General features: G+C 38.2%; 2 protein-coding genes across 4 annotated transcripts in view; one reads left to right on the forward strand and one right to left on the reverse strand.

The window, feature by feature from the left end:
- LOC145991473 (uncharacterized) overlaps positions 1-4597 on the forward strand; it is a 38395-nt gene extending 33798 nt beyond the window's left edge. For 2 of the 3 annotated variants that reach the window (XR_014442063.1, XM_083127482.1), the window contains exon 6: positions 4291-4597. The gene's annotated coding sequence lies outside the window, so the exon portion shown is untranslated. The remainder of the gene's footprint in view (positions 1-4290) is intronic. The other variant, XM_083127491.1, reaches the window with a different exon arrangement.
- Positions 4598-5202: 605 nt separating this feature from the next.
- The window catches only part of LOC145988568 (uncharacterized), a 29849-nt gene continuing 17742 nt past the window's right edge, over positions 5203-17309 (reverse strand). The window contains exon 3 of the mRNA XM_083123521.1: positions 5203-5289. Coding sequence (XP_082979647.1) covers positions 5203-5289 — 87 coding nt within the window. The remainder of the gene's footprint in view (positions 5290-17309) is intronic.

Consider the following 17309-nt stretch of genomic DNA (forward strand, 5'->3'; position numbering starts at 1 on the left):
CAATGGAAAAACATAAAAATCTGGAGTTTGCCCCCTCTTCTCTCTTCTTCCGCTATTTTGTTGAGAAGGTGCAAACCTTAGTATTCTCTTCAAAGAATGGACGTTTCCAAAGAGATTGAAACATGTTTCATGTTCCTGGGTGCCATACAAGTTGAATAATGAGCCAAAATGTGAAACTCTGTTCGGAAATGTGGCATGGATATGTTGCGGAGAGGGGGGAGGTTGGTCATCAATATGAATTTCCCAGGCTTGCTCCAGACCTGTGTCAGAGTTTCCACCCAAACATAAGAGTATGAAGGTCCAAAAAGCACATTCATTTCGGAATCAGCACTATGATACCATATGGTATCATCGGGCGAGTACAACCTTACTCTGATGATACCATATGGTATCATCGGGAGAGTAAAGGTTAAGCCTCTAAATATTATGTGGAAAATGCATTGAAATATCATTTTTTTCTTGTCCGTGTGGGAGTAGTAAGGGGACTTGTCAACAGCCGGAGGGGATAAGAGCGGGTGGTGCCGTCGGATAGTTGTCGGACGTCGTATAGTAAGGCATTTTGTTGGGAAAACTGAAGGAACATGGAAACAAATAGGTTCCATTGATATATACGGTTTTTGTCGAATATCGCCACCCGACAAAGTACCTCACTACAACATGCGACAGAAATTGCATGGACAGCAACATCCAACAAAAATCGCATGCATAAACAAGAAGAGCTTTAGACTGCAAATATGCTGCTGGAATTTTGTTACTCTTCTGGCTCACTTCACCTTATTTAATGTAGCAGTGCTTACGAAGGATTTCTTTCATCATCCTGACGTATTACTGGTTTCGCACAAGTTAACATACGTTTACAATGACATTGCACTATTCTTAGATATCAAGAAGAATCCAACCAAATGGGATATATATTGAATACTATCACGAAAAACTGCAACATAAATCTGCGTTGGTGAATGTTATAAAAATTGGCAAGTGCATGCTCCCAACCTTAAATTTACTGCAACACTAGTATTGTAATGAAATTAACGCCACTCTCTGTCCTGTCTGTTTAAATTCATGAGAGATGGTCATTAATCTCTCACTGAGTAAGGTTAATGTCCAATATTATGAAATAAAATACTAATAATAAATACGTAAATATTTTAATATATTTACTCAAATCATTCGATCATAAAAGCAAATCACTTTCTTCAAGAATTGACTTTTCTCTGCCAGCCCTGCTAAATTTTCACTTTCCATCTACTGATTTATACGAGGGGTGGCCAGAAAGTAATTTCTAAGTAGTAGGGACATTGATTTTTCGCAAACGCGAAAACCATGAAAAATGGTAATTGCTGCGAAGTTATGTTTAGGATGTCTAGACACATTTTTCGCCCATTCGAATATCGAAATAATGCGAATTTGGCATAAAATGCGAATTGTTGGCATTTTTAGCGATTTTTTTTTTAAAAATAAATGTCCTAAAACAACGAAAAATTCCATGTAATCCAACATTCTTGTATTTTCTAGGCCATGTTTGTGTACATAGAACATGCAAGTTTTCGAACATTTTACTCAAGAGTAAACTATAGTTATACGTACATGGAATAATTCCGACAGCCACATTAAATCATGTATTTCCCACGATTTTTTCTATCCCCTGCGGGGGAGAACCGGGATGTTTTCCACCTATTCAAACTGCTCCGACGGCCACCCAGCATCATATGAAGCTGGTACCTTGAGGAAACTTTGAGGGATAAAGGTAGCCAGGAGCATGGTGCTGATCACATTACCCCTACCTTCAGCCATGATCAAGAAAGTGTGGGGCCTTAACTCCACACCCCTACTATACACCTTCATGGAAAAGTGCAGGGGAGCACTTTACTTTTACTTCCTCAAAAATCTGTTCCAACATATCAAACTGTCACAAAAATACGTAGACCATGCGACCTACAATTTAAAATAATAGTTTAAAAGCACAATGGAGTATTACGTTTCGGTATATTTGGCAGATAAATGTTCTAAAACAAAAACGCTAATTTTGGGAAACGTAACACTAACAAGTCAAAAAAAGATAATGCCAATTTTTGGTGCCATAATATAATTGATTGATTTTAATTTTTTGGGTGTGTCGCCACTTATGGTCATTATGCACCCTTCAGTATATACGGGGAAAATTCCATTATCTAAAATTCTTACCTTAAAATTAAAAAAAGGGGTATGGAAAATAACTTTCCCAAAATAACTTTCAAGATATCAAACTCTCAGGAAGAGGCGTAAGCCATGTGACTTGCAATTTGAAACAGTAGTTTAAAAACACCATGAAGGTATAATTTCAGATATTTGCCAGAAAATGCGCTAAAATGAAAATGTGAATTTTGAGAAAAATAACACCGTATAGTAAAAAATAAGAAACTACACCAATTTGAAAAAAAAATAACAAAATATCAAGGTCCCTACCGATTAAGCATAAATAAAACAAGAATATCAGTTGTAATTTATTGCATAAATAACAGTGAGTCCCTAACCTAATTTTCGGCATAATCACCACCATTGTTCTGGCATTTGTCGTAGCATGGCACTAAATTTTGTATGCCCATGGTATTTGTGTCTGACAGCAAAGACTGGAACTATCTCTACCGCAGTGTAGCTGTCAAATCCTTGCCCTGCCAAAAACCTCTTCAGTTAAACAAAGAGATGAAAGTCGGTACATTCAAGGCCAGGGCTGTACAGAGAGTGGTCCAAGATCTCTCACCTGAAGTGATGCAAAGGGTCCGTGTGTACTCAGCTGTATGGGGTTGTGCACATTCGATTGGCGTGAATTATCTGCACCATCGTCTGACCATACTATCACTCACGACGTTCGATCTGCACACCTCACACGATTGCTGGTGGCTCTGTGCAAAATTCTGAGCGTGCAATGTAGGCTACATCGCAGTCGGTGAGAGACTGTATGAGAGCTGCAATCTTTAACCTAGAACTGTCCTAAAACGGCTGCATTGTAACTGTACCAGATTACAGTTACATGCCACTTCTTCCTGCCTGCGTGTGTGTGTGTCGCTCTCCGACCACTAGTGCTGCATATAGGCACCATTGGAGCTTTTTTCAGGATTCCCCTCGTATATGAACTTTCAGAAGCTTTTATTATTATAGTGTTCCTGTTTTAATGTGTGGTTAGCTAAATCAGGTACCTATACAATGCAATTCTATAAATTCCTTGTGTTAAATTTCTAATACCTACATACCCTTTTCGTCAGCATTAATGGTATAACTGCATGTTGTCAGTTTCACAGTACTTCACTTGGATATACTGTACTGAAGCGGAAATCCCATTGATAATGTAAGGAAATATGACACTTTATTTTGTTCGATTCAATTGTTTCACTTATATGCAAGAGTTAAGTTGTTTGCTTTACAGAGAAGAGAGAAGTAGCTTTATGCATTGAAAAATGAGTCCGCAGTCCGATTTCATGGTTCTTGCATGCAGAGGGTTCCAAACCTCAGTGGAAATATCAACATATAATACCGTGAATGTATAAGGAGACTGATAACTTACAAATTGTATTTCTTAATCATTCGCTCTTCACTCTTATCTCATTTAGTCGTAACTTTAAAAATAATCAAGTAGTTTATTTTAAACTAACTGCGTATGACAAAATTCCGTAATTCTTCCCTAGCTTGTGAATTGTAAAAATTTTCCAAATTCACTATTTTGCACTTTGAATTGAAATCATAGAGAATAGAGAAATTAAGTCAATTTCATAATTTCATTTGTAACTTTTTTCCTGGAAAACCTGGAAAAGTCAGGGAATTTCATTTCTGCTTGTTTGTAGCCACCCTGTATTGGTGGTTGAAGAGTAAATAGCTCTTGTATCAAATCTATCCCATAATGTGTTGAGGTGAGGAACAATGCAATTTTTAAACTCTGCTTGTTAAAAATAATAACAATGGATATATTGTTTTGTGATTAAAGTATGTCATATCTTCATATGTATATAAATGAACAAAAACAACCAACTGAATATCACTTGTAGTTTTGAAAAATGGCATATTAATTGCTGCGACGTGGTGGTAAGACTGGAATACCAGTGATTCTTAGTGGAATACACATGCTGGTAAGACATCTTTATCACCCATATACTAAAGGTTAAATCCTCTCTTAATTGGTTGTTTTGAGCCATCATATTGTAATAATTTTAGTGATGCACATGGAATAAAACTTAATATTCTAACTGCATAGATAACTAATCTTTACAAAACATTTTTTTTTAAAAACTTTATCTAATTTGCATGTTCATTTTCAAGTAGATGGCTGTCCAGGAGATGACTGATCTTTGAAGAGCTAGTTCCAAATGGTGAAGAAACTTATCTGGGAGTCTGAAGTTGAGGAGAGATTAAACATGTTCAATTGGGTGTTAGAGCATGGATACCTGGCATTCTTGGAATGTTTACATCCGATTGGTAGAGAAAATATTACAATTACATATTATTATCTCCCTAAATTACTTTAGTTTTCTCCATTTCAATGAGTACTTGAAACATATTTGACTTGTACTTTTGAAATAGAAAATTTAACTTAATTTTTGAACTTTTTACTTGTCAACAAAACAACTGAAATTAAAAAAAATCAAAATACATAATAAATTGTTCAAATTTGATAAGCTTGCATTTTTTGGTAATCCTTGTCCAAAAATCACCCTAAGTCCAACTCATTTTTTTTTAATGTTCCCTCACCTGAACACTTAATGCTAAAAGTTAGTAATTAAAGTTTCAGGTAAAAGAAGTAAGTTTTATTATTATTCTTATTTTGACAAGCATGCAAGAAAGTGGAACTTTCGTTCAGATAAAGTGACACTCAACAGGCTCTTGTGGCAATGATTGAATGTTGTTGTATCTAAAATTTAATGCTTAGAAGACTTGATGCACTAACCAAGTGAATTTCGATCTCTACTTAAGAATCTATGTAAATAATATCTTCTTTCAATCAGCAACATTCAAAAACACATTTAAATGGAAGTAGTTGCAAATCATATGGAACAGGATGACAAATCTGAGTTTATGGATATGCAAATGTACAAGTCATGTAAATAACATTTCTGTGCACTGCATATACCCTGTAGTAATGTAATGTATCTTCCAAAATCGTTTTCCTGCAATTCTTCTATTATTTTTTCCTCTATTACTACCTCTATAAATTGATGGATGAGCTTGGCATCTTCAATCCACTATAGGATTCCTTGCCCCCTCCCTCTTTATTTGGGTCTGCCTGATGGGCTGCTTTCTGCAAGGGTTATGTCCATGGATCTAAAAAAAAAAATAAGAGTAGAAAGTCATGTAGAAAATATGCATTCTCTTACACATTTCATAAAAATATTGCAATACAACACAAATATGTACTTTAAAAAATTGTACTTTCTACCCTGCAGTATAGAGGCAAGATATGGAAATTGACAAACTTTAACAATGGGCCAAAATGTATTTTTATTGACACTGAGCAAGTGCTGATACAAATTAACAGTATTATACAAATTAGATATATAAGAAACTTGCAAACATTATGCTCCATTGTTTATATGCACGTGACAAATTATAGAACAGGACTTGCAATTTGGAGAGACTAAATTGTAAATGACTTTTTGGTGTGTGTGTGCATGGTCACTGTTCCAACTTATTTTACTTTAGAAAAAAAATTCATGTAAGAAATTTATCTTACAAGCTAGGGTATATGGAATATACCCTTATGGCACCCTCGTAAAATGAATACTATAATAATAATAATAATAATGTGGTTGAGACTCATATTTGCCCTATGCTTCTGGGTCAATTCACACCTGTTGCTTTCTCTCAGTTCAATTCAGCAGTCATGTTTTGGTCACCTTATTTGTCCTGAGGTCGTCAAGAAAAATTGCCCTTGTAGGGCTTGTACTCGGAATCTAGGTTTTACTCCCAAGATAGCAACAATAACAATGAATAAAACAGAAAATAAATGAACCTGTAGCTAATAGAATAGTGAAATGAATGAAGACATGGCCTTCTTCAGGAAAAATAGTTGAGAGACATAGAACAAGAACTTGCAGGTAAAAGGAAATATAAGTGAATTATAAAACAGGCCAAACAACATGACTTGCAAACAGAGGAATAAGGGTCCATCAAGTTGAGCTTTACTGTGGTTGTTAGATTTGCTGCTATTTGAAACAATTCACAACTATTCAATTGCCATTAATATTCTTGGCACCTTTAAATAACTCCATTCCATGCCAATAAATAGGTCACATAGTTATGGGATAAAGGTAGGTAGTAGTTTTGAAAGTTGCCAGTAGATGGCAATACGACCTAGATTGAGACTAGGTATTCCCTGCACATTACTGAAAATTGGTGACCATATCTGAGGGCTGTACAGTGTGTCTCAAAAGTTTTAGGACAATGACATTTTAAACTAGGCAACCCAAATTACACAAGGCATTGGTGGGTTGCGTGTTAACTATGCTAAATTTCAGGGTTGCCACATGCACATTAGATATTTATAAAATACGCGAAAGAAAGAAATCCACGTATTATTGCACAAAACTAGAAAAAAAAATCAGTATAACATTTGTTTCAAATGGGAAACACTTTTTGGAAGAAAGAAAGTCGATGTTCTCGTATTTCATTGTTCATGAGTCTACACGAGGAGAGAGGAAACGAAAGGAGACAAAGGAGAGTAGAAAAGAGAAAGCGAAAGGAGAAGAAGAAATGTAAAGGAGGGAAGAAAATAGAGGAGAGAAGTGGATAGGAGAAGTAATTAGGAGTATGGAAAAAGATGCGAGGAGAGATGAGGGAAGTGGAGCATAGAGGAGAGAAGAGAGGAAGGAAACCGAGGTGATAGAAGAGGAGGAAAGGAGTTTGGAGAGGAGAGAAGACGAGAAGAGGGGAGTGGAGAGTAGAGTAAAAGAGAGAAAAAGAGAAGAACGAAAAGAAGAGGAGAAGAGTGCAGTGGAGTAGGAAATGTAAGACAGGAGAGGAGATAAGAGAAGTGGAGAAGAGTGAGATGGAGACAAGATGCGAAAAGTAGGAATAAAGGCAGAGGAGGAGGAGGGGAGAGAAGAAGGAGAAGAGAAGAACAGAAGGGACTGGAGACGAGAGGAGACAAGATGTAGTTGCAGAAAATATCGTCTCTGCGTGAAGAACTAACTGATGCATTGATCAAATTATCGACGTGAAACATTCAATAACATTTTATAATATATTGGATAATGTATTAGATCGGTGCGAAATTCCTTTTGGCCGAGTTCGGAGCAAGATAAAATCTTCCACGTAAGATCTTTGATTTTACCTGTGATTATACCACTAAAAACATCAATGTAATTTTAATATTTATAAGAATTATCCAATTCTTCCCCACTTCTCGGTTCGTTGAAATGGAGATTTTGTTATTTAATATTTCCCCTCCCCCCATCGTTAATTCCAAACTGAATCATTCCGTTTCACACGGCGTAGACAATCAACACAATGGGATATGTCTAAAACTCATGAAAAGTTTCTGCCACCGGTGGGGTTTGAACCTACGACCATCAGATTGACAATCCTTAACGGTAGCCACTACCCTACAAGCTTTCGCTCCTGAACGCAGGTAGAATGAACTGACGACAATTCTCCTCCTACATGTCATGTGCAAAGAATACTTGTTTGTAACAAAGAAAACGAAGGTAATACGACTCAGCGAAAACATTTAATGGAGAATTGCACATGACGGAAACTTTTCATTCGATATTTGCAGAGGTATCTTTGCATTGAACTAGAGTGGAAAAAGGGGTAAAATTAGTATGTCCTGAATTTCCACAAATATAAATAGTTCCTTCATAAATATTTGTCAATGTCTTTGAAGCAGAACACAATTATCGTTAGAATATCATAATTCAAGATCTGATACGTGAAAATATCCTTTTGAACGTGTGTCAATTCATTTATTTGTTTATTTTTTTTTTTAGTAAATTCCAGTTGCAGAACAATGTAACCACTTACACTACTATTACAAATAATGTCACCATGATCTTGTTTAATAGAAGGAGAAATATTTTTTAAAACAAAAAGAAAGAACACCTCGTATGGAGGATCGAACCTGGGACCGCTAGCACTCCAATCGACAACTCTGAACACTACTCCACACGCTTTCCTTCCTTTGAAACAACAATGTTTAAGTATTCTGTCCTTCCAATATTGTAAATGTCCTTGGATATATACTCCGTCCCAGCTAACTGTGGAGCAGGCAAAGGAAAACATGTCTCTGCGCAAGTAGTGACGCGAGACGGCTCCACCAATGAACACGTAAGAGGAACGGAATGTCGTGGAGTGGGGTAAAGCGACTGCAGTTACCAGCCTTCCTATCAACGTGTACTGCTTCTCTCTGGCCAATAGATTTCCCTCGCTTCTCTGATGCTATGAGCGGCCTTGCTCCACAGTTAGCTTGAACTTTTACTTTAATTTTGAAATGTTTCTTGTAGTATGTATAACAGCTATCTTCGAGAATATATTTTCGAAGTGATGAAGAGAAACAAGAATATTGGTAGTTTTTGTGAAAATGCGTGTTACTTCTTCTAATTATGTTGATTAGGCATTATTAATGGAAAATATCTAGACGCTTCAACATTGCGGGCGATGTTCTCTTCCTGTGATACTGCAAGAGAAGATATGCTTGTTTTCTGACGCAAGTCTCGTGTTCAGAACAGTCTTATGAAATGTATTTGCTGTTGCGTAAGGTAACACGAAATAATTACAACATTTGCAAAAACATTCTGCCAAATGTGCGAAACGTTATTTAAAGGCAGACAAGCTTGGTAGCGTTGCTTGCTCGCGTTCATCAGTCACGCTTCACAAGGCCGCTCCTTATCGCAAAACACTGTGCGTCGATGTACAGTGTCTGCACCCAGCAAGTTACAAGTGACCAGAGTTGAATTTTAAAGAGAATCTGAAGAATAATAGATTTCATCAGAGGCGGCTAGGTGGGCACTAACTCAACATGCAATAAGCAATGACTCCTGACAAACAAAAAAGCTTATTGAATGAGTATTCGGATAGTAATATGTGCTTTATCGTGTAACATGTAAGATACTAATTGGGATTGTAGCGTAGTAGGTCAACCGATCCATGAAAAACAAAACAAAATTGAATGGTTGCTTTATTATATTGGGTTGGTGCGAATGAAATGTCCGCTTTGACGTCTGGTCGGAAACTCAGCTCAACCACACAACACAGGGATTGACTGAGGTCACAGGTCTAACGTCATAAACTCTGTATACGTCCAGCAAACAGGCTGGAGCAAACAGACAGTCAGGAGGCAGTGTGTTGCTGAACAGGGTCATCTGAAAGTGCACCATGGAGAACACACAATTGCGAGTGATTTGTCTTTACGAATTCAAACTTGGACATTCTGCTCAGCAAGCCGCCAAAGACACTAACAGTGCATTTGGGCCAGGAATGGTAAATGAACGCACCATTCGCCGCTGGTTTGTCAAATTTCGTTCCGGTGACACAGCATTGCAAAATGAACCCAGTGGCCATCGACCAACATCATGTTCGGATGAGCTCCTCAGGAACCCCGTGGAAGCGGTCCCTCGGAAAAGTGTTCGTGCCATTGCAGATGAGTTAGGCATACACCATACCACTGTCGTTTGGCGGCTCCCTGCGATCAGTAAAGTGAAAAAGTTGGACTCATGGGTACCACATGATTTGACACCGGTCAACAAGACTCGCCGACTGGAGGTGTGCAGTTCTCTGAGTGTAAGGAATAACCTGGATGGTTTCCTGCATCGGATTGTCACTTCAGATGAAAAATGGATCTGCTATGACAATCATAAATGATCAGGACAATGGTTGGATCGTGATCAACGTCCAGGGCGGTTTCCGAAACCACCTCTCCACCCACGGAAGGTGTTGTTGCTGGTATGGTGGTCTATGGTGGGTGTGATCCATCATGTCTTTCTCAGGCGAGGTGAAACCATCAATGCAAATTGTTACAGTGCTGAACTCCATGAAATGCACCACAAACTTCTCCACAAGCATCCAGCAATGGTCCACAGACATAGTGTCCTCGTGTTGCACGACAATGCTCGCCCACATGTCGCGCAAAGGACGGTGCAGGCTCTCAATGAGTTGCAATATGAAACCCTTCCTCATCCAACATATTCTCCCGACCTCTCTTCCATTGACTACCATCACTTCCGGCATCTCGATCACTTCCTCACAGGGAAGACCTTCGCTGATGATCGGGCGGTGCAACATGCCGTTGAGGAGATCTTTCCGTCGCAGACTCCAGACTTCTTTCGCCATGGAATCCAATTGTTGGCTGAGCTATGACAAAAGTGTGTGGCTGCAGACGGCGACTATTTTAATTAACCAGGTATTGCAGTTTTGATTTTTTTGGCCTTTGGCAATGACGCACCTGGGCCGGACATTTCATTCGCACCAACCCAATAGATAAATATTTTTTAAAATATTTTTCCTCATTCCCTTGTTCCTTCTTATTTTAATAATAATAATAATGCATGGCTCAACAGCCCTCGAAGGGCCTTGGCCTACCTCCCGACTGCCAGTCTCCCTCCCACAATCCTTCCTAGAGATCTTCAACCAGATGGGGTGACGTGGGGTCAGCAGGTCGAATCCTCAACCATTATGCTCACTATTCACCTGATGTTTACATTTTCGTTCCTGTTCTTCGCGGGCGGGACCCTACTTTCAGTTTTGAAAAAGTAACATGGATTACAAAGATGTAAGGGTAATATCTTGCAGAAAAGGCGACAATCATTGCGTGGCTGTTGGTTGCAATATGAGGTCGGGAGCGATTAATTTTTCTCAAGTATCTGTGAATCTTTTTTTTTTGGCAGACACGATCCGAAAACTCAATGGATTTAGGCAATAAAGCAAAAAGACTGGGAACTACAACATGAGAAAGAAAAATTAAGAGAGCTGTGTTCTAGTAGATACACAATGTCAAAAAAATTATCCATTCTGATATAGTCGGAGAACATTTCAGTTTTGTTTTGTTTTGTTTTAAGTACGCTTTATTCACAGCAAGGCTAATCGGGACTCGACCTACAGTTTAAAGTGGCCATATTGTGCCTCCACCAGGTATCGAATCCTGGACACCATGATTACAAGGCAGCGACGTTACAGCTGCGCTATCGGGAGAGGCTTCGAAGTATTTGAATGTTTATAAATAATGTAAGCTTTATTTCAACCTGCCGAGTAATCAAACTTCCTGCGTATTCAAATCATGTGTGGAAGTGCCTGTTTTTTTTTGTTTTCGTGAAATTAAAAATAAACTGGCATGGCTATATGTATATGTTAATGGTTAATTAGAATGATAATTGTAAAGAATGATAAGTGGCCAAACATAAATTTGAACCTACTTAATATACACGTTTGTGTAAAAACTGATCTGTGGTTTTAATAATGAGAAATAAAATATTCACTTTATATCTATTAGGCTATGTAGAATATCTTTGTTTTGCGTTGGTGTGTCTAATCTTCCTTTACCTTTAAGAATTTATTACTATTTACTTCTTTTTTAATGTAAAAAATGTGTTACTTAATTCATAAGCGAATGAACTTTCTTGTTTAATATACATGTATATACCAACGAAACCGTTGGTAGAGGATCAACATTGTCTCGGAAAAGATTACTATTGTTCCATAAATCTTCATCCAAAGCCTCCGGAAACTGGTCAATTTCTTCGAGGTATCTTTTCGTGAAATTAAAAATCAACTGGCATAGCTATATATGTTAATGGTTAATTAGAATGATAATTGTAAAGAATGATAAGTGATCCATTTTATATCTGCTCCTTTTTAACAAAATAAGCTCCAAGACAATCTGTATTCCACTTGTTTATATAAGAAACTTGGTCAAACAGGAAGTTCTCTTATCGCCTTCAATAATCGAATTGTATGCTCGACTATTTTTTGTTTACCCAGGAACATCTCGAATAGGAGATTTCCGAGACCATGTTACGCTACTTACTCGTAGCTCCCAAATTTCCTCACGATGGTGGATTGCCACCGGTCCTATACATAGGCCGAGAACCCAGAGACTGAACTCAGGCGGACTTAAACCCATGCCGTCCCGCAGTCTGAGTCCAAAGCAAAGGGCCTTAGACCGCACAATCACGGAGGAGGACTTTTCTTATTTTACTTTTTTCGTGAGGATGAGGATGAATAATGAATAGAGAAAATAAAGAAGGCCACGCACAAAGAACAGGACAGGACTTCAACCTCTCAGGTGACGAGTTCAAGCCCTAAATATGAGGATTTCAACCTTAGAACTCAATTAAAAAAATTATAAACAAAATGACTATTTACACGAAACTTCTCATCAAGGCCAAAATAGCTTGTAACTGTGAAACTACCCTCTGAATGCAAATTGACATTTTTTTTCTTTTCATGTGAGTAAGAATTATATGTGTGGCACATAGAGATTCTTTTTGCGAAAACAATTAACTGTGCCCTGTCCCAGCATCTCTGGAGGAAAGCCACACATAGCGGAAGAGAAGGGAAAAGAGGGGAAGGGGGAATCGAGTGGACAGAGCGAAGCAGTACACGCTGCTGGAAAGGCTGGTAACTGCAGTGGATCTCCTCCCTCCACGCAATCCCGTTCCTCTCATGTGTTCATTGCTGCTCAGATACTTGTTTTTAATCACCTGCTCCAGAGATAAGTGGGACAGTGTAGTTCTCATACATGTAGCAAGTAAAGCAACTTATCTCAGAATGAGAATTCCACAGAGTTTTCAAACGTTTGTTTCAGCAATGATGACTGGACACGGATCACACATCATCCCTTGCCAAAATCTAGTGGTCTAAAATCATTTGAAAGCTCGAAAGTATCAATATACAGATTCCAAGTTATAACGAACTATTTCGTAGATGTTTATGTAACCGTTACAAATTTACAAATAAAATATATTCACAACCTTAGATGTACTAATACGAAAAAAGAAATTCAGAGTAAGATTTCAAATCCATGTGTATAAAGTAATTATAGAAGTACAGAGCAATATGAGAGTATTAAACTTTTTTTGCAGGATAACGTTTACAATATTGAAGCAACAGAATAATTAAGAATTGTTGCTCCAAGGGAAACCAAGAGCGTAGTGTATTGGTTAGAGTTCTTGATAGCATTGTAACCAGTCCGAGGTTCGATCCTCCATATGAGGTGTTCTTTCTTTTTGTTTTAAAAAATATTTCTCCTTCTATTAAACAAGATCATGGTGACAATATTTGTAATAGTAGTGTAAGTGGTTACATTGTTCTGCAACTGGAATTTACTAAAAAAAATAGACAAATAAATGAATTGACACACGTTCAAAAGGATATTTTCACGTATCAGATCTTGAATTATGATATTCTAACGATAATTGTGTTCTGCTTCAAAGACATTGACAAATATTTATGAAGGAACTATTTATATTTGTGGAAATTCAGGACATACTAATTTTACCCCTTTTTCCACTCTAGTTCAATGCAAGGATACCTCTGCAAATATCGAATGAAAAGTTTCCGTCATGTGCAATTCTCCATTAAATGTTTTCGCTGAGTCGTATTACCTTCGTTTTCTTTGTTACAAACAAGTATTCTTTGCACATGACATGTAGGAGGAGAATTGTCGTCAGCTCATTCTACCTGCGTTCAGGAGCGAAAGCTTGTAGGGTAGTGGCTACCGTTAAGGATTGTCAATCTGATGGTCGTAGGTTCAAACCCCACCGGTGGCAGAAACTTTTCATGAGTTTTAGACATATCCCATTGTGTTGATTGTCTACGCCATGTGAAACGGAATGATTCAGTTTGGAATTAACGATGGGGGAGGGGAAATATTAAATAACAAAATCTCCATTTCAACGAACCGAGAAGTGGGGAAGAATTGGATAATTCTTATAAATATTAAAATTACATTGATGTTTTTAGTGGTATAATCACAGGTAAAATCAAAGATCTTACGTGGAAGATTTTATCTTGCTCCGAACTCGGCCAAAAGGAATTTCGCACCGATCTAATACATTATCCAATATATTATAAAATGTTATTGAATGTTTCACGTCGATAATTTGATCAATGCATCAGTTAGTTCTTCACGCAGAGACGATATTTTCTGCAACTACATCTTGTCTCCTCTCGTCTCCAGTCCCTTCTGTTCTTCTCTTCTCCTTCTTCTCTCCCCTCCTCCTCCTCTGCCTTTATTCCTACTTTTCGCATCTTGTCTCCATCTCACTCTTCTCCACTTCTCTTATCTCCTCTCCTGTCTTACATTTCCTACTCCACTGCACTCTTCTCCTCTTCTTTTCGTTCTTCTCTTTTTCTCTCTTTTACTCTACTCTCCACTCCCCTCTTCTCGTCTTCTCTCCTCTCCAAACTCCTTTCCTCCTCTTCTATCACCTCGGTTTCCTTCCTCTCTTCTCTCCTCTATGCTCCACTTCCCTCATCTCTCCTCGCATCTTTTTCCATACTCCTAATTACTTCTCCTATCCACTTCTGTCCTCTATTTTCTTCCCTCCTTTACATTTCTTCTTCTCCTTTCGCTTTCTCTTTTCTACTCTCCTTTGTCTCCTTTTGTTTCCTCTCTCTCCTCGTGTAGACTCATGAACAATGAAATACGAGAACATCGACTTTCTTTCTTCCAAAAAGTGTTTCTCATTTGAAACAAATGTTATACTGATTTTTTTCTAGTTTTGTGCAATAATACGTGGATTTCTTTCTTTCGCGTATTTTATAAATATCTAATGTGCATGTGGCAACCCTAAAATTTAGCCTAGTCTACACGCAACCCACCAACGCCTTGTGTAAGTTGGGTTGCCTAGTTTAAAATGTTGTTGTCCTAAAACTTTTGAGAGACACTGTACAACACACTGTCATTCAAAAAGGAATACTTCCTATTTACTCTGTGAAGTGTTACATGAAGCTATACACAATAAGGCCAATTTTTTTTTTTTTTTTTTTTGCAAAGGATTGTGAATAGTTACTGATGAAGATGGTTCTAGTTGTCAAGTTGAGATAAGCGATAGAAGCAAGTGTGGAGATGATCGAACCTGACAGGTGGACAACAACAGGCAGTGTGGCAACTGCAATAAGGTTGCTCTCATTGCTTAACCTACATCATTATTTATGATAATTTGAATTTCCAAATGGTCACAGTGCCCAGACAAGGTGTAAATTTGGCTGTGACACCATACCAGACTTTTATGTTATCAGTATCAGGACACTGGTAAGGTGATTGAGTAAATATTTCAATATGGTGGATATTGAGTTTAAAAATAAAAAGGGATAGGGATATGTAAAAATTGTATTTCACATTTTGTGTCACTTTTAGCAATTTTTATAGCAATTTGCAACCTATTTATGGACTTTCCCTTAGGTACTCCAAGGTTAAAATTAACTGCCTTCCTTTCATGACCATTCTTGTCTCGAACATTTTTCATCTGACTAACCCCTATAGTCTTCAAAAGGTGGTTGATAAGCTTAATTACTGGTTTATTATCCACATATTCGTTTCTTGTTCACTTATTCTCAGGTACATTTACACTGTCCTATTCATCATGACGAGTTCAGTAACACAAATAATTGCTATGAATTTTGATAACACTAATCTTCGAATACCAGCTTCTATTCCTTCACAATTTTCTTGTTCTGCATTTTTGTTGGCTATTTAGAACTGGTTGTCTTCATGCTATCTTGGCAGTGGTTAAATTCTGGCATCTAAAAATGTCTGTTTGATGAATCCAAGGTTCCATAAAATTTTGGAAAGGGGCTAAATATCTGGGAAAGATATATACAAGGGTTGGATAAAAAAAAAGTAATGGCAACACTGCTGTCCCGTGAAAGGGGCTAGTCACAGTGCCACAACCGTTTCGTGGTTGATAAAGGAATGTCAGACGAGGAAGTATAGTGAGTGGGGTGCGATTGTATGTTATTCAGTCAAAAACAGCAGTGCTCTGAAGCAGAGGACGAGAGTGCAAGCGCCCTAACAATATGTTTAGGCAAGAAGAACAACGTCTCTTAGGCAGATGGTCAACGCAGCCTACTACTGCACCTTCCTGCAACACCACCTTCGTCTCGCATTAAGAAGGAAGCGACGGCACGGTGTTCCATCATCCTGCTTGACAATGCAAAGTGTCACACTGCGAACACTGTGACGGCGCTCCTGCATCACTGGTAGTGGGAGGTACTGGAACATCCGCCGTATTCACCGGTATGAGACCGTGTGATTACAACCTTTTTGCGAAAATGAAGGAACCACTGGGCGGGAAGCACTACAACACGCGCGAAGCCATCATACGTGCTATAGGGCGGTCACTGCGGGACATCGACAGAGATGGACACACTGACGGTGTATGATGCCTTCCATACGTGTGGTAGAAGGTCGTAGAGATGGGGGCGCGATTACATTGAAGGAATGTAACACGTGCTCCTCTGCCAATACAGTCAAGTAGCAATTATGCCAGTGTTGCCATTACTTTTTATCCAACCCTTGTATATTTTTTTGTCAAAAACTTGATTAACTGATCATCAATTTCCTCCAGTCTTCACTCACTCATCACTCCATTTAATATTAGCATCTTCAATACACAGCATTTTCTATGCAGGGAGACACTGTTCTTTCATTTGTTAAGGATATCCATAAACATTAATTATAGTGCATCATGGTATTGGATTAAACTTTCTGACTGTCTGTTGTAGGGTGCAATGAATAAATGTTATAGGCAAATTCTCCATCACAAACTTCAATCACTCTGTTCAAGAACTGAAACAATGCCAACAAAGAAGTTGCTAACTTCTTCACCAGATCAGACCAAATCTCTTTCAAAATGCATAATGATTGGGTGTTGGGTAACACTTTATGCATTCCACTATATACTAACAGAAAATCTAAAGCCATAACACACACAAGTTAAAAGCCATCTGGTAGCATTCACGCTAGTCACCACTTGTCTACAGATGATGCCATTATGAACCAGAGTTGGTTGGTTTACACCTCACTAGAAGGAAGCAAGACACTTGTATCATCACAAGAGAATGTATTTATGCAATATTTGACACAACTCCATGCTTCCCAACTTGTGGCAACATTTCAGAAGTGGCCGTTTTAACAACATAACATAAAGCAAGGGCCATAACCAAGTAGTTTGACGAAATTGGAGAGAATGAACTCGATTGGCACCTTAGAGCCTTGATTTCAGCCCCATTGAACTTCTGTGCTGTGAGTTAGAGCTCCGGTTGCGATCCAGGGCAAACCGCCAACTAGTGGAAAGGGTAGAGGCTGTGACTGCTGCGAACCAAACTATCCCGTACTGACACCAGATCAG

The sequence above is a fragment of the Lepisma saccharinum genome, chromosome 1, assembly GCF_977018435.1.
Source record: "Lepisma saccharinum chromosome 1, izLepSacc3.1, whole genome shotgun sequence".
NCBI classification, from domain to species: domain Eukaryota; kingdom Metazoa; phylum Arthropoda; class Insecta; order Zygentoma; family Lepismatidae; genus Lepisma; species Lepisma saccharinum.